Raw genomic sequence first — 23,277 nt, 5'->3', positions numbered from 1 at the left:
ATATATAATATTGTTTATATCAACATTCGTAGAAAGCTGTAATACAGAAAAAAGGGGAAAACAAAACAGAAAACACACACCGTGTGGTAGTAATATAACTGTAAGATAGAATTGTTTTTGTTTTTAGAAAGGTGGAAACATGAGATAAAGGCTGCTCCTTCTCACAAAGTCAATTTTATTTTCTGTAGTATTTACACACCACTATGTGCAAATGTACCCGTTTTCAAAATATTGATAGTGAATCCTTGCCTGAAGGAGCTCACAGTAATCTAGCAGATACAAATAAATAGATGAGAATTTGGTGTAAATCATCCAAAAATAAAAGACAAGAAGATACTTTATTACATGTTTTGTGAGTTTCGCTATCATTGGGCTGTACAGACGAGTCAAAAGGGACAGCATTGGTTGGAGTGGGGGTGTGGCAACTGCACACTGCACACCCTGACTCCACCCCCAAGCCATCGGGAAGCCACCAGGCTGACCAGACGGTGGATGGACCCACGGTGTTTCTTTGGCGCAGTGTTTAGACATGCTGTGCTGAAAAATACAGTAAAAACGCCGCCATGGTGGTAAGCGCAACTTTTTGCCAGCTCCAAAATGAGCTGATTGGAGCCACGGCATGCAGTTCCTGCAGCCCCCATCCGGCGCTCAAAGGGGTGGTGACAAGCCGCTCCTCTTGGGCCATCTGTTTAGTCCCTTATTTATCATGAACTGGCCTATTTAAAGGTGGTTGAGCACACTCTTCTTTTCTTAAGAATGAATTGTTTGGTTCAAATTTCAGCCCAAATATTTGGAGAATATTGACTGTTGTATTTGGGGGGAGGGGAGGGTGACCACATTTGACATGGACAAATAAACATCCCAGTTTGAACTAGAATTGTCCCAATCTTCTGTCTCCTTCACTCCTCTCTGCCTTCCCTTCCATGCCCTACTTCCCAGAGGGGGAAAACCCATACTAGAGGATCAGGAAATCATGAGAGTCTCTCCTTAATGGCAAATAACATGCTAATTTCCCATAGAAGTGGAGACTTGATTGAAAGCTTTGTGAGCCATAACACCTACAAGCCCTCTCCCACAGCAGTAAATGCTAAGATTTGAGATTTCATGTTATCTGCTTCTGGGGTTTACAGACTTTATAATCATCGAGTAGAAATGAAATGCAAACATCAGGGAAATTAGGACTGACATGGAGGATGGAAAAGCAGATGTTTGAGTGATTCTGTTTTTAATTTAATCCCAGCCCAAAGGGATCTTAACATCCAGGCTGAAATGGGAGAACATAATTTGAATGGGCCTAGCTTGCATTTAATTGCCCTGTTTTTGCCCCATCCCTAGGTTCATTGGGATAGTTTCGCACCATTCACACCATTGATTAAATGATCAATGAAGTAAGAAAGGGACTTTAAAATATGTTAGTGGGCTAAAATTTCTCTCCACGTTTGGAAACGCGACACAAATTAGTTTGGGAGAGTAAAAGACAATTAAGAAGCAGCCACAATTTGATTCAAACACAGGGATGAAAAAAGATTTCAAATCATGTTTGCTAGAATCAAAGCTGTTATGGGTTTGGGCCAAAAGTGAATGGTGATATACTGGGAATTTTGAATCAGTATTATCAGTTATACTTCACATTGCAAGCATCAATTTGCTTCTGTTATTTGTGTTCTAAAAGCACTCCAATTCTGTGCATGTCTACAGAAGCAAATCAAGGAAATGTGGCAATACTTACCCCAAAAGTCTCACCTAACCTGAAACTTAGAGAAGAGTGTGGGAAACTATCTATGGTGCGGGGCAGACAGTCCCAAAGCGCTGTGCCACTGTCAATTCTAGGGTTAGGGACCGTGCACCAACCGCACGGGGTGGACTAATGGCAGCATCCTGTGTACATGGGTGCCGCCATTTTGACGTAAGCAACATGCAACATTTACACGTAGCTGTGCATCGCTTACGTCACAAGTGCACCATTGGTGCACTCATGAAATCTGCCCGGCAATGGAAAAAGAACCGATTTTTCTAGGTTTTTTCTACTCTGGAGGGATGCTGCATGGTTTGGTGGCTGCAGCATCCCTCTGGAGGGAAATAGGCCACCGGCAGGCCGCCCTTTGGGGGTGGTCTGGCCCAGGACTCTGTTTCTTTTGTTCACAGAGAGCCCAACCCAGATGCTAGTCCAAGACTTGAGAGGGGGAAAAACTATCAGGGGGACAACATGACCAGTGTAAAGAAAGGATAGTTGAGGAAACATGAGGAGAGCACAGAGTTTGGAGACAATGTTATAAAACTAGATCGGTATTAGTTGTTAATTACTTCTGACTTGTTAGGAACATGTTAGTAACATAATACTTTTAAAATGTTTCTTTAAAAAGCTTGCATTTGTGCACAAAAAAGGCTAACAAATCCCCAAAATTACAGTGGGCCCATCATATTAGTGGGCTAGCCATCTGCAGACTTGAGCATCTGTGGATTGCCCTGTTGGCACAATGGTTGAATGCCTGTACTGCAGCCACTCACTCAAAAGCTGCAAGGTTGCAGGTTCAATACCAGCCAAGGGCTCAAGCTCGACTCAGGCTTGCATCTTTCTGAGGTCACTAAAATGAGTACCCAGTTTGTTGGGGGCAATTAGCTTACACATTGTAAACTGCTTAGGGAGTGCTTAAGTGCACTGATAAGCAGTATAGCAATGTACTTGCTATTGCTATTGGGGCTGGTAAAAAGCTTCCCCTTTCACCACAGAGGCAGCTTTTTCCATTTCAGTGGCATGGTGTATATAAACAGCAAACCATAGAAACACTGTGATGCCACCCACTGTATGGTCAGTGGGGCAGTGTGATGCCAGCTTGGGGGGCGGTATTGGGTCAGCCGGCGTGCAGACACCATGCCCCCCCTGAAACCAGCTCTTTTTGCCAATCTGTACCAGCAGATAGTTCATTATATACTTGCATAACACATGCTCCCTCACTCTAGATTGGTTTGTTTATTTGTTTGTTTATATCCTGCCTTTCTCCCAAAATAAGTTTTACCAAGTACTTGCCTTTTGAATCCTAAAGTGTGTTTGTATTTTATGAAAACACTTTTCTGTGGCCTCTAATTAAAACAAAATAAAAGGGAAAAACTCTTGACAGTTTTTTGGGACAAAGCATAGGATGTATTTCTAGTACTGTAAATGCTTTCTTCCTATTGCGGCTTCAAGGACAAAGAAACATTTTATGAAGAAGCTGTGCAGATGTTTAAAAGAAAGTTAATACAGTAATTATTCATTGTGGTATAGTATAACAACAGCCGAGAAATCCCTAGTTCAAATCTAGCCTCAGCACAAACAAGTTAAGCCAGTATTGACTCAGCCACAAGCCTTCATTGACAAAATGACAACAATAATACAGTCCTACCTAGCAGGGTTGTCATAAGAACTTCTGTGATAATATATATCATTTATATGCAAACCCAGGAGGGAACTGCGTTAAGTATGAAGAATTATAATGCTTCACTGCAAGGCTAAGTAATTCTTTAGATAATCCTTTAACAATACAAGCAGGAGATGCTATTTGTTTGCCAAGCTCTGAATGAACCTTTTAGTGCCAAGAAACGCATTAATTCCTAGTGTAAATGCTGAATGAGGTTTGCTTTCTTAACCATGGAATAATATACACATTTCTGTTAGTTAGTTTTAGAAATATTGTACTTCTCATAACTGTATATAACTCACACTTCATAAGCAACAAGAACCATCTTGTCTGATTCAATGGCTGGCAGTTGATAATGTGGATTCTATGAATGAAGATATAGAGCCCGTACAGACAGGCCAAAATAAAGCTGCTTCGGGTCACATTGGAGGTATGCTGTTCAAATGATGCATGTGTCCTAAGAGGCTGGAAACCACGCCAAAGCCACGGTCCAGTCTTAAGGACTGGATAGCAGCTTTGGCACAGCTTCTGGCCTCTTAAGATGCATATGTTATTTAAACAGCACACCTCCAAAGTGACCCAAAGCAGCTTTATTTTGGCCAGTCTCTATGGGCCCATAGTAATGACAGATATACCGTCGGCCCTTTTTATACACAGATTTTTTATACACGGATTCAAGCAAAATGTTCAAAAAAAGTATAAATTTCAAATATCAAACCTTGATTTTCCATTTTTTATAAGGGACATTTTGCTATGTCATTATATTTAATGGGACTTGAGCATCCACGGATTTTGTTATATACGGGAGATCTTGGAACCAAACCCCAGCATATAACAAGGGGCCACTGTAATAAGCTGAGCACCTTGTTAATGAGAGAGGCAACTTGTAATGGGAAATTATATCACCTGATTTACCAAGAAGCATCACATCTTAATACTTTTTCTTAGAGACACTCACAAAATCAAACCCTTTAAAAGTTAGACTGGTTCCTTTCTCATTGGGCCAAACCACACTGCAGAAATAATCCAGTTTCAGACTGCTTTAACTGCCATGGCTCAATGCTAGGGATTTCTGGGAACTTTAGTTTCTTGTAGCACCATCGCTCTCTGACAAAGAAGGCTAAATGTCTCACAAAACTACAGTCCCCAGAATTCTCTAGTATTGAGATAGGGCAGTTAATGTGGTCTTAAACTGAATTATTTCTGCAATGCATTTTATCTCAATTGTACTTTTGTCAAAAGGTGAAACTTTTTAAAATTCCTTTGGGAAACTGATTGTTTATAAGGCAATACACTAGCAACTCTCTAGTAATGTCTGAGGGTCCTTCCAGTGGGCTCCTAGTTAAGAGACATTATCCACATAGCTTATTTCTTATTTCCTTATTTCTCTAGTAGGAAGAAAGATGAAACAAATACCGGGAAAACTCAGGATGGCTGCCAACTAAAGAGATTATCATCCCTACTTTCCATAAATTTTCATGAACAAAGGTGCCCAACATTCTAAGGCTAACTCCAGTTTTGTTCTCAACTAGAGCACCTTTCTGCTACTTTTCTGCCAGATTGCATTCAAAATAGCTTAGTAGAATAGCAAACACAGTGAAATGCATTATCATTATCTACACTGATAGTGTCATTCACATGTCCTTCTCAGACATGTGCTTTTTTTGGGGGGGGTGGGGGCGTTCTACATTAAATAATGCTGCTAATTTTGACATCTAATAAAACTGGACAATATTTAGCTTATCTTTAATCAATGTATCTATGGAACATTTCACGTTTTCTCTGTGGAATATTCCCAATAAAATATTAGCCCTGATTAATACTTGGGTGGGAGACTGCCAACAAATACCAGATGCTGTAGGCTATATTTCAGAGGATAGTTGTGAGATACTAGGAGGTTTATATAGGCCATACACAAATGAAATATGTATAAATGTATTGTTATGTGTTTGTTCTAACTGTTTTTTCTATATTTGTATGGATATGTGTTTATAATAAAAACTTTTTTTAAAAAGCCTTTCAATTTCTTGTGAAGCATTACTGTAGGATGAAGTATGTGTCATGTGGGTCTAGTTTCCACTTTTTAAAAAAAAGAGAGAGAAAATTGTGTTATTTCATCCTTCAAAGTGTAAAGGATATTCAATACTGCATAAAGTATTGAGAAAAAAAGTAAAAGATTACATTCTGTTGGGCATTTAAGATGGGGAGGGGAAATGAGTTGGGCAACTCTCCATTGTTGACGTCACAAGCAGAATACACTATTGTAATACTTGAGCAGTCACATTCCATATAGTTGTTGCAAAAGCAAGGAATGATCATTTAGGAGATGAACTGTATTTCCTAATGACACACTGCTGCACACTGGACTTCAAGATAATGCAATACCCTCACAACAAAATCACAGTCATCAGAGAAAATGTATGTACTAGAAATAGAGAACAACAGTGTATTGGTTGCTCCTAAGAATCAAAAGACTCGTACATAGCTAACCACATTTTTATTGAGTTATTTCTTCTGCAATAGCACAGGATAGACACCAAAAGAATGAAATAAATTATAAATGTTTCTGCCAACACATATATTTTGCTTACTCATCCCTAGCTTTTCTTTGCTTAAAGCTGTTGAAAACACCCATACAGCACAAGAATGACTGGAAACACTCTTTCTGAGTTTAATGGTTTCTGGCGGGAATTCTAGCTGGCCATCTGTTTCCAAATTAATTACATTTTCTAAATTTGGGCACTAATTACTTCCAAATATTTTTGTTAAAATATTATCAACATACCTCCCCCAGTATCCAACTCAATATTTATTTCAATTTGCCTATACAATTAGAACATAAAAATAAATTATCATGGTAACACATATTCTCATGGTAACAGAATACTGTAGTGATTTCAGCACTGGACTACAACTCTGCAGACCAGGATTTGATTGTCTGCTCAGTCATGTAAACCTACTGAGTGGCAACATGTCCCAATACACAATGTGTCCTGTTGCACAATATGGCATATTGTGTGGTGCCCTATTGTGCATCATCATAGTTCACTAGGATGGTTGTGTATTGTATCAGTGACATAGCTCTGTTATCATGAAGTTATGCATCATGGCCGCTAACGCAAGATTTTGGCTGACATTTTTGTGCAAGCAGCTTAACAAAAATCCCAGAATTATACCATTGAGACATGGCAGTTAAAGTGGTGTCAAACTGCATTGTTTCTGCAGATGAGGCTAAAGTCAGCTGCAGTCATTATTTTCAGACATCGCTACCATATGAACAACACAAAGGGGCTGTTCCATGGGCCAAGTCTGCATACTACCCATCCCCTAAATGCAATGTTAGATGATGGTATGTTTATAAGTGGCTAGAATCAATCAAGGAAGCCATGGCCCTGAGTTTCCAAGACTTTGGAAGGGTTGTTACTAACAGAATGTCTTGGAAGTCTCTCATTCACAGGGCTGCCATAAATGACAATTAACAACGTAGTCAAAAGTAAGGACCATTGTCTTCAGTGGGTAAGTGGGTAATGTTTTGCAGTGTAAGTGCCATATTTCTGTTTAAACCCAGCACTGGCAGTCCAGAGACTAAAGGAAAGGAAATTAATTTCCTTGTAGACGTTTCTGTACAAAAGAAAAGTAAGCTCTGTTTGTGTCACTTGAATCCCTTGACAGTGAAGCCTTCCCACAGTGAATCATTTCCTTCACTTTCTTGCTGCCTAAGAGTGGTTTCCTCTTCTTCCAGTTAATACATTACACACGTCTTTTCATCAGCAGATGGTTTCTATGGGCCATGATTTCTCAAAGACAGTCATCCCATTCACCATAACCACCTCTTTGGCAGAATTTGATAATGTTAAGCAGAATGATTAGAACAATATGCTGAAGCCATCTGCAACTGACGATCTTCTGAGCAAGTTATGAATGGTTAGTATCAGCATATCATTATATTAATACTTCTTAACAGTAACTTTCACTACTTGATCCTTAGCCACAGGTCATGAAGTATGAAGTAAACTTTTTTAAGCATATACTTCACCTGAAGTATACACTGTAATGATCGTACACACACATCCTCAAACAAGAAATATAAAAAACAATAAAAAGTAAACGAAAGGCAAAATTGTGGTTTTTATTATCATAGGTATTATTGTGATCCAGATTTTCACTATGTTATAAATTACTAGTGGGCAAACTGGTTTTCCAGATCTTGTGGACTGATAGACCCAATATTTCTCACCACTGACTACTTTCGGTATGGCTGATGAGAATTGTAGTTCACCTTCATCTGGAGGGTACAGTTTACCTGTCTGCTATACATGCATTGGCTCTGGTTATCTCGTGTCCCATCTGAGACAGAAGATATCAGATATTTTTAAAAATATATTGAATTATTAGTATTGTTAAAAAGGCAGTTTAGCAAAACAAAACACAAAATTTTCACTTAAACGTGTTTTTCTTTCAACACAAAACATACCTTGAATGTTAACCCTGGGGATTGGTGGCTGATTTGCTGCTGGTGACCTCCTGTAGAAGAATAAATAATATACTATGACGTTCCTGTTTTGCCAGATTTGAGAGTTCCTTTTAGTGCAGTCAGATGCATCCAAATAGGTTGACAAAAGCTCACACAAACAAGTAGTGGTTATGTGAGTCCTGGGGATGCCATTTATAACTGACGATATATCTACACTATAGAAATAATGGAGTTTGACATCACTTTAAGTGGGATTTGTAGTTTTACAAGGTATTTAGCCTTCTTTGTCAAAGAGTGTTGGTGTCTCACAAAATTACACATTGTACAGGATTCTGTAGGATGAGGCCATGACAGTTAAAGTGGTATCAAACTGCATTGTCTCTACAGTGTAGATGCACCCTGAATCTGCATAGTGGCTATTCCACAAAGAAATTTATTTGCATTGTGTGAAACAGCCGCTAGTATTTCCCCCTTTTCTTCCATTCACACTTAACCAGCAGGCTGGAATGCTCTACCTAGAGAGGTATCTGGTGCAACTGGCGATGTTTCCAACAAACAACTTGCCATATGAAGCAACTATCAGGCAGATTCAAGTTTTCAAGAGACCTCCATGGTGCTTTTTATAGATATGAAGCAAAACTAAGCAAAGTGAAATTATACACCTTTAAATCATGAGCCAAAAAATGATATGTTATCTGTATGGATTTACAGAAACTTCATTCACTTGAATGCCTATACAAATTTACAAAATCAAACAGTAGTAATGTTAGTGCATATATATGAAATCTAAGAGTGCATTAAGACCATGCCACCCTTCCAAGCTGTTATAATATCATTTTGAACATCCCCAAGAATAAGAAAGAAAAACCAATTTGTGATCCCTTGGAAAAGCTAATCTCAATTAATCACCCCTAGTATGTGTAGGGGTTAGCAAAATGGAGAGTAGATATTTTGAGTGTGAAAGTTAGGGCAGTAAAGAGTTGAAGGAGAAAATGAAGCTGAGGGTCAGACTATATGAAATTGCTAAATGTGTATGTGTGCATGTATGTATGCATGGAATAATTAGCACACAGTCTCCTGGTTCTCAAAAAGATCACAACATTTCATGAGTGGAAGTTTCATTACAGTCATTATTGTGGTGAAAATTCTCCCTTTTTCTAGGTGCTGAGGCCTAGGGAAGTGGGAGGAGAGAAGGAGAGAGTTTGCATAACCACTCAAATGCACATTTCCTATATACAGTGCTTTAAAAAATAATCTGGACTTTTGTAATTGACTGCAGATATTTTTACTACAGATTTCTAGATAAAAGGCTGGCCAGTTAACTACACTTCAGATTATTATACTTTTAAAAATCAGCGTAGTAATGCAGTGTATCCATTCATCCCATGCTCATTCACAACTAATGTCTATTGACTTCTGTGAGATGACTGCAGCCTGAATATGTAAACACTGTACATACTTTCATTTTTTTAAAAAAAGAATGAAATGAAGCCACTTACTTGTTTGATGTTCCCTGTAGATTTGTCAGTAGTGTAAAATTATTCCTTACACTTCTCAGACTTGCCAAGACCTATGAACACATAAGACTACCCTGAATAAATACTATAAATAAATACAAATATTCAAAATGTTTATTTTTTTCAGTGAGAGCAAATATTTAGCACATATGTACTTTTCATAACCCCATTATTTACTAAATTCTAATACACCATTAAAAAGCAAGCTAATTAGACAATCTACTTTTACACAACATCTACTTGTAACATCTATTTGTACACATCAAATGGCACATGCAGTTGAATGAAATGCTCATGCATGGCTACATATTAGTAATGATTTACAGTTTAACTAACAAAAGTCAGCAATGGAGTAAAATTTAGAACAAGATATACGGAATAGGATTGGGTACGAATGGAACGAATGCAGGGTGCATCTACATTGTAAAAATAATGCAGTTTGACACTACTTTAAGTGCTGTAGCTCCATCCTATGGAATCCTAGTATTTGTAGTTTTATAAGGTCTGTAGCCTTCACTTCCAAAGAGTGTTGGTGCCCCACAAAATTACGATTATGTAGGATGCAGCCATGGCAGTTAAAAGCAGTGACAAACTGTGTTATTTCTACCTTGTAGATGCACCTGTAGTTAGTCACTGGCCCCATACAGAAGTTATAACACTGCCATGTGCTACAGCTACCCTTTCCGGAACTCATTGTAATGCAAATCTTATATGGAAATTAATTAGTCATGCCACTGATCAGCCTCCAACTACAGAGTGAAATACTTTGGTCTTTATCCATCCCACAAGAGTAATAACAGTTTTGTACCTGATATGCATGAGATATATGCATCATCAGGGACCAGGATCATACTAAGCAATTTGGTGACACACCTAAAATAGTACATTTGTCAGGTCACTATATTTGCAGTGATAGAAGTAGCTTTCCCTGTCTCACATGTTTGTGCTTATGTTCTAGGGCTACAAGAAACTACTGTAGGACTAAGGAATCTTAAGCCTTAGAGAGATTCCTTGGGGCTTCTCCAGGTACCCCCCCATGATAAATCATTTGAGGGTTTTCCAGCTTTTGTTCATATGGTACTCGCCATTCTAAAAGATCATTGGAATGGCTCTCCTAGGTTTTAGGTACTGGAAGTAAAAACTTTAAATATGTTGGTATTTTCTGGCCACATTCAACCTTGGATTAAAGCTACAAAGAATTTATCAGGGAAAATGAATCTGAGTTTCAGGTTCGAACATATTCCTCAGCCTGTAAGTAATGGAAAGAGGAATCGTTTAATTCAATCTTACAGAGATGTCAGAAACAATCCAGCCACCAGAAAATATTCAAAGTGGCCAATTAAAGCATGAATAACAAGAGTAAAAGTGGCAGCTTCTCAGAACATGGATTCAGTGGCCAAAAGAAGTGTTATACAGGGATGGGGCAATCCAAAGTATCCTGAAATCTATTATGCCTAGGGGAACTGAATATGACTTGTGAGGATATGAGAGCCCAAAAGGCCAGATGCAAAGAGGGAGGAAGTATCATGAGATCCACACCCTGAATCCATGCCCTGTGTAGGCCAAATGAGCAGTGTTTTAATTCATTTAAGGCTTTCAAACATCAAATGTAGACCCACATCAGCACAACACTTGCTTGGTGTTAGAATTTTTGGAACGTACCTGTGCAAATGGTGTAACTATCAGGTCATCTCCATGCCTAGTAAGAAAGGAAAATAAAAACATCATATTTATGGGCACATTTTAAATAAATAACACTGTACAGTAGAATCATCATAATGAACTTTCATTTTGTTTTAACTTGGATAATGTTCATTGTAGCAGGCTCATATTCCTTTTGCACACACACATGAAGACTGTGGAGATATAATGCATAACAGTTTCTATACTGCTTGGTCCTGAATGACATTTTCAATAGCTACCAAGGAGTGGCTAAGGCAGTTTAAAAGACATACACAAACACACATATTATAAAACAAACCCAAACATCTTGGCCAGTTTCCAACACTATACTGCTAGTAGCATAACAGCAGAATCCAGAAGAAATGGGAAAGTGTGCACTCTCTTTCTACAGCACTACCTCATGTAGCCCCCAAAATGATTATGGAGGGAGCCTCCTAGAACATGTTTTGGGTTTCATGCCAAACTGGAAAATATATTGGGGAAATGATATTTTCTTGTTTGTTACCCATTGTGTTTATTGTATGCATACACAGAAGGTTTATCCTAAACTGGGATGTGCAAAATATAGCCTATGGGGTACATGTAGTTCTCAATTTGTGGTGCCTGGTCCAAAACACACTGCAGCAATAATCCATTTTGAGACCACTATAACTGCCCTGGGTCAGTACTAGGGAGTCCTGGAAATTGTGGTTTATTCATTCATTGTGGTACTAGTGCTCTCTGACGGAGGAGGCTAAATGTCTCACAAAAAAGTTCCCAGAATTCCTTAGCAGGCAGGGCTGTTAAAGCAGCCTCAAACTGGATTATTTCTGCCATGTGTTTTGGACCTCTGAAGCCCTTCATAGCTCACAGAACCACGTTTTTTTAAGGTAGGCAATTTTTCATCCTCCTAAACACTAGAAATGAATCAAATCTGCTACAAAATGCAGCGATGATGATGCCCTTGCTGCCCCCCCCCCAAGGCACCCACATATTTTTAAAAAAACACTAAAATCCATTAAAATGAAGGAAAATAACATTACTTCTGATTATGTCAGGAGCACCAATGTAGCCTGCTGGAGAGGTGCAAAATGGCCAACACCCCTTTTGCAGTTACTTTCCTCATTCTAAATGAAGTAATTATTACATCAAAATGTACATTCATAGAAAGAAAATAATGCAAGTAGCAATCACCATTAGGTTCTTGCAATATGAAGCCAGGAAATAAATAAATTCATATACAGTATTTCTCAGGATCATGATCCAGACACGGTCCTGCTATGCTTAATTGCTGTGCTTAGATATACGTATGTTAAAGCGGGCTGATGAGTTATGCTATCCAACTGATGATACTGAGAAAGAAAAAAAAGGTGTATCATTTGCAACCTGGGAAAATGAGCAGATGTATGAGGAGGAAGTATAAGCTGTAAATGTCTAACGTGGTTCTTGTGGGAAGCTGTAGCTTGGTATAGGGGAAAACAAGGAAGGGTGAGACCTGGCAAGATAGTAGGTTTTGAGATGCTGACAGATGGGATGAAGGCTATGTAACAGGTGAATTGTTTGTACTCTAAGTACACTGTATATCTGGAGAAATTCTTAAGTCCCACATCCGGGCCTGCCTCGGAGGAACTGGGTATGCTGCTGTTGCTGTTGCCGCTTCGGCACCTCAGCAGCGAGCCAGAACCACCGAGGGATGTGTAACACCTGGGGGAAGGCGGGGAAAGGGGCATGCTGGTGGGAGCGGCACGCATATAGCCGGCCTGCCTGGCTTCCTTCCCCGTCCCACCCCCGTGCCTGCCTCGGAGGAACTGTGTGTGCTGCTGTTGCTGTTGCCGCTGTTGCTGCCGGGCGCCTCCCTGGGCGGAGAGGACACCAGCGCAGTTTCACATCGCCACAGGGAGGACGCTTTCAGACTGGACCATCTTCACAACTGCGCAACTGCGCAGTTAAGCAGCCATTTTGTCCTGTGGGGGGGCAGGCACTGAGTTGTGCCCCGGCTAGCGTGTTGTGAATTGTTGTTGTATTTTTATTGCTTGAGCTGTTTGTCGCTGGCTGTATTGAGATATGTATTGTTAATGCTATTGCTATGTATTGAGATATGTATTAATATGTATTGTATTGAGATATGTATTGTTTTATTTCACTGTTGTACACCGCCTTGATGTTTCGAAGGGCGGTATATAAATAAACCTTTATTATTATATTATTATTAACTATGTACTGTGAAGTCAAAGGCTTTCATGGCTGGCATCCATAGTTTTTTGTGGTTTTTTCGGGCTATGTGGCTATGTTCTAGAAGAGTTTCTTCCTGATGTTTCACCAGCATCTGTGGCTGGCATCTTGCTGAATATCAGGAAGAAATTCTTCTAGAACATGGCCACATAGCCTGAAAAACCCACAAAAAACTATGTACTGTGATTTACTCTGCTTACTGAATAATGCTTTTCTGAATCTACTGAAGGCTTTTGTTCATGGAGTGGAATTAGCTTGTACATTTCATATACAAATGTAAGCGTGTGTGAGAGAGAGAGGGAGGGAGGGAGGGAGGGAGGGAGGGATGTTTGTAGGACCTGCAATTCCAGACTGATCTGTTGCTAAAGATTCTCAGCATAAGATATGTTCTATATATGCCTATCAACATGAACAATTTATGAATATCAGTCAAAATGCTTGTCCAAACTTATGGACCTTCAATTTCTTAATAAATATGATACAGTACTGTGAGATGTGTACTTACTGCTCACTAGGTAGAGAGGAATTCCTGGACATGGTCTTTGGTGACAGATCATAGTCACTGTCTGATCTGTAAAGAAATGACTCTCTGCGCTGGCTGTGACCTGGAAAAGTAGTGTGGAGCACAAGCCCTGAAGAAGAGCCAACCTGAGGGTCCAACGGACTTCGACCTGGTGAAGGGCCATTTTCCACATCAAAGCTGCAAACAAGAGATTCATGGTTGTTATAGGACATGACATCTTCATACTTTTAACAATCATGTTATTTGATGCACCTAAACATATGTTGATGTTGTTGTTGTTGTGCCTTCAAGTTGTTTCTGACATATGGTGACTCTAAGGCAACCTTATCACAGAATTTGCTTGGCAAGTTTCTTCGGAGAGTGAGACAGTGAGACAAAAAAAAATTATTTGCCCAGTGGGATTTTATGGCTGAGCAAGGATTCGAACCTGGCTTCCCAGAGTTGTAGCCCAACACTCAAACCACTACACCACACTAGCTCAAACATATCCAAATATAATAACACAATGTGATAGTCAGAAGTAGCAAAACCTTCCTCCATATTGCAAAGAGGGAACATATATGCCCATCTGACACATCAACAAAAGAGTATTTCCTGCATGGCTGCCATTTTATTCTCAAAGGCCTTTTAATTTTTTTTACTACTATTAAGGTTTCATTTTTGTTAACAGCATCTTATATATAAATCAGCCCCATCAACATCTTCTATTTTCAAGCAGACCCCTTAATCGTCCTCTCCCCCAATGCACTCTATAAATCCATCTGAGAGCTCAAAACAGATCCTGTAGAACAGTGGTTCCTAATGCTGAAACCCTTTAATGCAGTTACTCATGTTGTGGTGAGCAGTGTCTCGGTCCCTAAGACCATCGAAAATATGTGTTTTCTGCTGGTTTTAGGTGACTCCTGTGAAACCATAGCAAACTCTGGAACAAAGCTAACTTAGGGGCCTGAACAGACAGGGCAAAATAAAGCTGCTTCAGGTCACTTTGAAGGTATGCTGTGTAAATTACACAAACAGCTTAAGAGGCCAGAAGTTGTGCCAAGCGGGTTCGCAGGCCTTAGGACTGGAGTGTGGCTTTGGTGTGGCTTCTGGACTCCTAGGATGCATGCAGCATTTAAACAGCATACTTCCAAAGTGACCCGAAGCAGGTCTATTTTGGCCTATCTGTTCGCACCCTAGAATACTCTTTGGGAGGACATATTGTTGTCTTCTAAATGAGGTATCAAAATAAAGAACATATAGGCTTGTAGGAAAAACAGTAATGTAAATTCTTCTCTTTAATCAAATGGATGACAAAAGGAGTGGGAAAAGTTTAGCTGAGTCTTTCAGACATCTGTAGCTGTTGGCTGCAATGGTTCTGCTTTCGTTTGACTGAAAGGAGCCATCAGATGAAAGGTTGCTATGAAATATTTATGAATATTCCATCTGTTCAGACATTTTCAAAACTGTCAGCACACAAGGCTTAGCCAAAGGTAAGATCCCCAATGCGCCGTGTTTATTTGCAGACATCAGTGGTGAGAAGACATGAATAAACAGTAGAAAGTGAGGCCATATACCCTTCTTCAACTTGTACCTTTATATTGGGTGAATAAAACCTGGGAAACCTGCAGTGAATGATTGAGGAGGGTGGGGAGGACAGCCCATAATTTCTGCTTCTGATCATTTTCTTGCAGGCTGTTAAGAAAACCAGTTGGTATATTTTTTAATATTTGTCCTGAACAACCCTTATTATGTCTCCTGAGTGTATCATTAGTTTACTATATAAATCCAAACTCATTAGTCTGACATGACTCATATGGCAAAGTCGATGTGTCACTGACAGCCTGCACTGGAATGCCTACTAATAGGACACCAGATGTTTCAGAGTGCTATTTTTTTGGTATGAGAAACTGCCATTATTCCAGTGGAAGGGTATCCTGTGTAAACTGTTGCCTTCTATTCTTCCCCCTGATTTCATGCCTGTTTGCAGTAATTTCTTTCATAACTGGCTGCTGCTTCAGCACCCTTTCCATTACTTGAAAGGTCTTCTCCACTGTGTGATTTGCAAATCAAGGAACACGCAAAAATAAAATAACACAATATCACCCAGCCAAGTAGAGTTGGCTATGTGATTTGGGAGTCAGCATGGCATAGTTGTTTGAGTGACTCTGGAGACCAGGATTTGAATCCTGGCTCAGCCATGTAAAGCCACTGGGTGACCTTGGGCAAGTCACACTCCCTGAACCTCAGAGGATGGCAATAGCAAACACCCTCTGAAGAAACTTGCTAAAAAAAACAAAACCATGGTAGGTTCACTGTCGGGTCACCATAAGTCAAAAATGACTTGAAAGCACACGACAACAACAACAACAACCACATTATGGTATTATTAGCAGCATGCTGACTCCTTGTCTTTAAATGCTAAATTTGAGAGTAGGTGAAGAAAAGAAGCAGAAAATGTTGAGTTGCCCACTAACTCTGTGTGATAAGAACGATACCTCAGTTCATTCCAGAGTTTGGGAAGTTATTTTGTTGGATTACACAGAATTCTCAAGAATTCTTCAGAATTCTCTTACCAGAACAAAACATTGAGAACTGTTCCTCCCAAAACAAATCTTCCCCAAGCTTTGATACAGCAGCATACCCACACCCACATTACACCTCAACTAGTCAACAAGGAAAAAAACTATGTAAGGATATGGCTAAAGAAGCTTCAGAAATATATTCTGTCTTCCCCAAACATCTGAACATTTCTGAGCATTTTTGCTCCCTTCCACAAAGTGGGGCATATTTCATGGAATGTTGCAGATTAGCATAACTATTGAACCACAAGTTCTCTCTCTGTCGGTCTCTCTCTTTCACACACACACACACACACACACACACAGAGAGAGAGAGAGACAAAAACACCCTATATAACAATATGTCACAATGTATGTGAAGCCAGCAGTTTCAACATTTCTCAGCAGTTCTGAAAACTAAAATGACTGATTCTAAAATCTGGTTCTCTAATTTGGGGGCATTTTAAAAACTTTGTTGAATATTTTTTCTTTGAACAAACAGAAGTTAGTTTCACAGTTTCCATCACTTTTCAAAAGATATCTACTGTTTAATTGTTGCAATCTGTGGTTAAATATGAGCCATTTTTTTGCAAGAGACACCCATCATAAATGAGCAGGTTGACCTTCTTCCACTGGGATTGTGAAATTATTCTATTTGATGAAAATATCAGCTGTGGTCAAAAACTAAGCAGCAAAATGATGTAAGAATAAATATGCTCTAGAACTCCTCCTAACCATTACATCTGGACCAATACCTTATCCAATGAGAAAAGTTATGATTGGGTTATAAATAAAACTAATGAAGTATCTAAAAATAACTCACCCTACAGTTCAGCAACTTAATTAAAATGTCATGTTTGACAAATTTTACTATCAAACCTTTGGAACTCTTCTTGAACTGCCGTGATATGCATTTGAATAAATATCTATTGGTCCACTAAACCTTAAGTTCCAGTATGTAAAAATCAGTACTTATGCAGCACTCTCCACAGCAGCCTAATTTATAAGACTTTATGGAGCCTACCCTTTTTGGTTTTCATACACATGGCACCTAGTTTAAAATTTGATCAGAGAATGAGCCACTTGATGATGACCTTTAACTGCTTCCCAGTATGGACTGAACACAATTCATGAGACCATGCTTTAAAAACCATTCATACTAATGAAAATTATCACATGAATCCATATGATAAGTCAACCATACGATAATCCAACCATGTTGCCATGTGTCTTGGTGATTGATCTTCCACTTAGAATCTATATTGCGGGTCTCTTTGCTATGTCTTCATATGTCATTAAGCTTGCTGAAGCTCATTATTCAGTATGGGAGATGACTAGGTGGCTTTAACAATGGTAATTTAAACAATCTGAGGAAGTCTGCCGGTTTTGCAGTGGGAAATAACAACAGATACTGTAATAACCTTAATGTTTTCAAAACATCCTGTATAAAAGCAGCATTGTGATAATGCTAAGCCATAATTCTGAACTGATAGGGATGCCAGTCTCTCATTTTCTAATCAAAATCATGATATTCCTACCCTATTTTCAGATAAGTAGATGGAACACATTCATTATGAGATTCAATCAGTGCCTTAAGTATGAATGTGAATGTAGTATGAATGTGTTATGAATGCTTCCTTGTATGGTTTTTTAAGTTGATATTATAGTGTATGGAATGTATTGTACTGTACGGAAAATGTATTAGTATGTTGGTGTAGTAAATGTGTCAAAGGCCCAGTACAGAGGGGCTGAAAGGGTGGGCTAGGGCTGCTTTTTGTTGCTGTGCAGCAGTGCTGCAGCGCTGCAGTAAGCAAATTGTGCAGCGCTGATGCGCAGCAAAAAAAGCACTAAAAAGTTGCTCCTTTTTGCGCTGCCACAAGCAGCCTATGGTGGTGCAAACATGTCACTGCTGAACTGATCCATATGGACGCAGCACAGCAGTGACATCATTGCTGCGCATGCTGTCTATACGGTGCTGTGCAATGATGACGCCCTAGTGATGTGCTAGGGTTGTGGGGTGTGTGGGCTTTCCACCCTGAGGCAACCCTAGCACGTCACGAGGGCGTCATTCAGGGCCCGTCTGTACTGGGCCAATATTTTGTATTTGTATTGAAACAAACAAACAAACAAACAAATAAAAACCTTGGGCTGTTTATGTATTCAACACTTGAACTATGTCTTGTTAAAAGGAGATAGCTCGAAGCAAGGAAACTGAAAGGTAGAAAGCAACATGTTTTTCCTGCTTGGTCATATTCAAATTTTTTAGTTCTGCTTCCAGGAATATGTTCCAAATCTGTGATAATTTCAGGTGAATTTCTGCATGATTTTCAGCCCTGGATGGGAGTCAGCACAGGCCTCATTTTTAGATCATGTGGTTGCTTGGTCATTTCATTTACAACAAATATGGTCTTTAGCAGAAAAGGTTAGAGTTTTAACTACATGCTAAAATTCTACTTCTTTATATATTTTACCAACAGTACTAAGTCACATCTTCTGATATTCAAAACTTAGATGTAAAGACTTAATATAGCACAGTTAATTGTAACAACTTACTTTGTCAGTAATTAGGGGCATAGCAAAGTGATACAAACAGTGATGTAGCAAGTCATAATGAAATAACTGTATTTGTGTAACAAGTTTCTAGCTCCTTTTTAAAGTTATCTTTAAAGGCTATTTTGACAGGAATTTAAAAAAAGTTTTATACCATTCACTGTGATGTTCAAAGGGCAAGTGAACAGCACATATGCTGCTGGGGAAAGTAGAGGTGGAAAGGAGAGGAGAGATGCAGCAGACACTGGCAAAGCCTATTTGTGTAGGTTGTTTGATACAACGCCTTTCCAAATCCAACACTTTCCAGATGTATAGTACTATAAATCACTCCACCCCAAGCAGCAATTGGATTGTGAGATCTGTACATACTGGGAAAGTGCCAGACTCATGGAAACACCCTAAATACCCAAAACAGTACTTCTGAAGTCAAACCACCAACAAAATTGCCACTTGTGTGCCAACCAAAATATTATATGCCATTTTCTCTATCTGTCATATGTGTTCTGATATTTATAGTACAGCAGTTTAAAAAAAAGCATTGTTCTTTTAAATATTAGTTCTAAATATTTTCTCATCCTGTGCTCCAACTTATCTATCTCATTCTTAAAATGAGGTGCAAAGAACTGAACACAGCACCCCAGATGAGGCCTGATCAGTTCAGACTAATGGGACTATTACTTCCCTCCCTCATCTTGGAAACTATAATTATGTTAATTCAAGCTAAAACAGAATTCACCTTTTTTGCTGCAGCACCAAACTGCTGGCTGATGTTCAACTTAAAATCAACAATAAATCCAAGATCCTTTTTGCATGTAGTACTATTGAGCCATACATCCCCCATCCTATACCTGTACATCTATCTATTTATTTGTTTGGTCTGGCTTAAATGTAAACAAAATTGTTTGGGTCTAATGTCTCTATTTATTCATTTCTGCCCTATTTTCTAGTTTATTCAATTCCTTTTGAATTCTGTCCCTATCTTCTAATACAGTACAGTATGTTAGCCACCCCTCCCAGTTTTGTGTCATCTGCAAACATGACAAGGATTCCCTCTACCCCATCATCTAAGTCGCTGATAACAAATGTTGAAGAGTAATGGCCCTAAGACAGAACCAAGGCACTCCACTTGAGTACTCCTTCCAGTCTGAAGCACAGTCACTGATGATGAGACTTTGAACATGGTTTTCCAAACAATTATGGATACATCTGACAGTGTTCACATCTATTCCACATATAATCAGTTTGCTAATCAAAATAATGGGGGTCGTGGTGCTGGTTATCAAATAGTATGCTAATATCTAGAAACATGAACTTCACAGCATTTCCAACATCTTATAAACTAATGACCCGATTTAAAACACACACACACACACATACACACACTTCTAAACAGAATTGGCTTCCCATGTCTCAAAATTAATTAATATATGTGGCTCTTTGCTGTCCTTTTAACACCACATCATATTACAGCTATTGATTGTGGGACAGTGTTTTCAAAATGACTAACCCAACAATCATTTGTTTAACTATCATAATTCAATTAAAAAAAAACTTCAACAATTTCTAACCTGACAGATTCCCCAAAAGCATCTGAACCTAATCTACTTCAAGAATGCATGGGATTCTATCTGAAATCTAACATGAGCCAAAGAGAGAATGTTTTCACAGCTGCACACTCTTTGGACTCAGCGGAACTCATAATCCATCCCCTAACAATTTCTCACTTATTTTGGAATTCTGGATAAGGGAGACTTGACTTGGACAGCAAAGAAGCCAGAAAAGCTAAGCCATATAGTAAGACCATGGTGTTATTAGAGCAGTTCATCCAGTTCCATAAATATAATATACAACAAGCCAGCAATTTAAAATGTTTCCTGGTTATACAATTCATCACATGAGAAAAGCAGTGGAAGTTTCAAAGTTTCCTATTTATATTTTTCTCTCTGATTTATTTCTACATTCATAAATTATTTTATTATTAATCAAAAGGTCAAAGAAAAATAATATTCACAATGATTCATAATATTGAATTTTGCTTCTGTGTAGCCAAACTGATGAACATGTCATGGGGTTGTCTTGGCAGAATTTGTTCAGAGGAGATTTGCCCCTGCCTTCCTCAGAGGCTGAGATAGTGTGACTTGCCCAAAGTCACCCAGTGGGTTTCCATGTCCAAGTGAACCCTAGTTTCCCACTATATCAAACCACTATATCACACTGACTCTACAAAGGAATGTTGCTCAGTTGAAATTCCTAATGTTACATAATGACATTTTTTTTCCACTGAGAAAAAGCTAACATTCTACTCATTTTCTCTGTGTGTTTGTTGTTGGGCTCACAGGGACTGTATATTTTAGAAAGTGAATAAATTGTAATCCAAACAGCTATTATCAAACAGATCAAAGCTAAACACATTCAATGAGCTAAAATAGACGCTTTAAAGCTTTCTCTAAACATAGAATTCAGATGCTATGAAAGAATGCTGGAATATGCACTCATCAAGTGAAGTTTACAAATTGTTGTTAACATTCTTTTGACAAAGAGACAAAGGGCTTTTCTACATGGGCCAAATGAAACGGTCTCACCTAATTTTCACTGCAAGCAGTCCAATATACAGGAGGATTCAGGCTGAATCCCAGCTTTTTCAGTGCCTTGGGCTTTAATCTAGAGAACAAAAGTTTGGATTTACTCCGAATCAATGTGAAAAATCTAGATGTTGGTGTGGGGCTGAGGACTGGAGGACTGGTTGGTGGTCCAGCAACCTGATGTTGCCCTATTTTTCTGTTTCAATGTATGGTCAGCCATGAGAGTAGTGGGCAAGTCACACACTCTCAGCCTTAGAGGTAGACAATGACTCTCTGAACAAATCTTACCAAAAATATCCCATTATCAATTTGCCTTGTTCTTGTTGTGGTTAGCTGCTCTCGAGTCAACATTGACTCAAGGTGATCCTATGGATAAGGCATTTCCAATACCCCTTGCTGTACACTGCTCTCTGCTTAGGTACTGCAAATTCAGGCCAGTGACTTCCTTGATAGAGTCTATCCAACTGGCATACAGTCTTCCTCTCTTTCTGCTTACTTCTATCTACCCTAACATTATTGTCTTTTCTAGTGAACCATGCCTTCTCATGATGTGGCCAAAGTATGACACTGTCCGTTTCATCATCTTGGCTTGATCTGGTCAATAGTTCGGGCTTGATCTGGTTAAGGATCCATTTATTTGTCTCTTTGGCTATCCACAGTACCCTTGGCACTCTTCTATAGCACCACATCTCAAATAAGTTACTTTTCTTTCTGTCAACTTTCTTCACTGTCCAGCTCTCACATTTGTACATGGTGATGGGGAATATAACGACTTGGATGATTCAGACTTTAGTTCTCTGTAGTCTCTCTTGATACTTTAGGACCTTGTCTAGTTCTTTCACGGCTGCACTTCCCATTCATAGCCTTCTTTTTATTTCCTGATTGCAATATCCGTTCTTACCAATGTTTGATCCAAGGTACAGGAACTTTTAAACTATTTTGATTTCCTCATTATCTAAGTTGAACATATATAGATACTTCATGGTCATTATTTTTTTTTATGCCCAGCACTAAGAATGCCTTTGAACTTTCTTCTTTTACCATCCTTTGTAACTGTTCCAAATCTGTGATATTTTCCACTACTAGTATGGTATCATCTGCATATTTTTTATTTTTGATGTTCCTTCCTCATATCTTCACTCCTGCTTCTTCTGAGTTTAACCCTACTTTTCGTATGATATTTTCAGCATACAAATTGAAGAGGTGGGGTGATAGTATGCATCCTGGCCTGATCCCTTTGCCAGTTGGGGAACCATTCTCTGTGTGTGTGTGTGCACACACACACACACTGCTATAACAGTAGTGTCTTGTCCTAAGTACAGTTTCTCAGCAGGACTATCAAATATAGTGGTACTCCCATGTCTTTAAGAGTGTTCTATAGTTTTTCATGATATGTGCAGTCAAAGGCTTTGGTATAGTCTATAAAGTACATGCTGATTTTCTTCTGGAATTCCTTGGTGTGCTCCATTAACCGTTGTATGTTTGCAATGCAATCCCTAGTGCCTCTTCCTTTTCTGGACCCCAACTGCATCTCTGGAGTTTCTCTCTCCAATATAATTGGAATCTATGCTGCAGAAGTTTGATCATAGTTTTGCTTGCATGGGATGCTATAGTCCTATAGTAGCTGCATATGTTTCAATTTGTGATAGGGTCGTCTTAGGTTAGAAACAACATGAAAATACAGAACAAAACTGGAAGTAGTTTTTACAAGCTGCCAATTTTAATCAATTAAGATACAATGCAAAGGAACAAAATTACATGGTAAAATGATAACATTATACTACAGTGATTGGCAGTTC

The 23,277-nt window shown here is 38.9% G+C and overlaps 1 protein-coding gene across 3 annotated transcripts in view; it reads right to left on the bottom strand.

The window, feature by feature from the left end:
• PDE4B (phosphodiesterase 4B) overlaps positions 1-23,277 on the bottom strand; it is a 334,921-nt gene that overhangs the window by 52,025 nt on the left and 259,619 nt on the right. For all 3 annotated transcript variants that reach the window (XM_042461937.1, XM_042461939.1, XM_042461940.1), the window contains 4 exons: positions 13,789-13,983; positions 11,052-11,088; positions 9,372-9,442; positions 7,873-7,922 (listed from right to left, as the gene is read on the bottom strand). In XM_042461937.1, the coding sequence (XP_042317871.1) occupies positions 7,873-7,922; positions 9,372-9,442; positions 11,052-11,088; positions 13,789-13,983 (353 nt within the window). The remainder of the gene's footprint in view (positions 1-7,872; positions 7,923-9,371; positions 9,443-11,051; positions 11,089-13,788; positions 13,984-23,277) is intronic.

Source organism: Sceloporus undulatus, chromosome 4 (assembly GCF_019175285.1).
Source record: "Sceloporus undulatus isolate JIND9_A2432 ecotype Alabama chromosome 4, SceUnd_v1.1, whole genome shotgun sequence".
Lineage (NCBI taxonomy): Eukaryota > Metazoa > Chordata > Lepidosauria > Squamata > Phrynosomatidae > Sceloporus > Sceloporus undulatus.
This window is presented reverse-complemented; position numbering and strand designations above follow the sequence as displayed.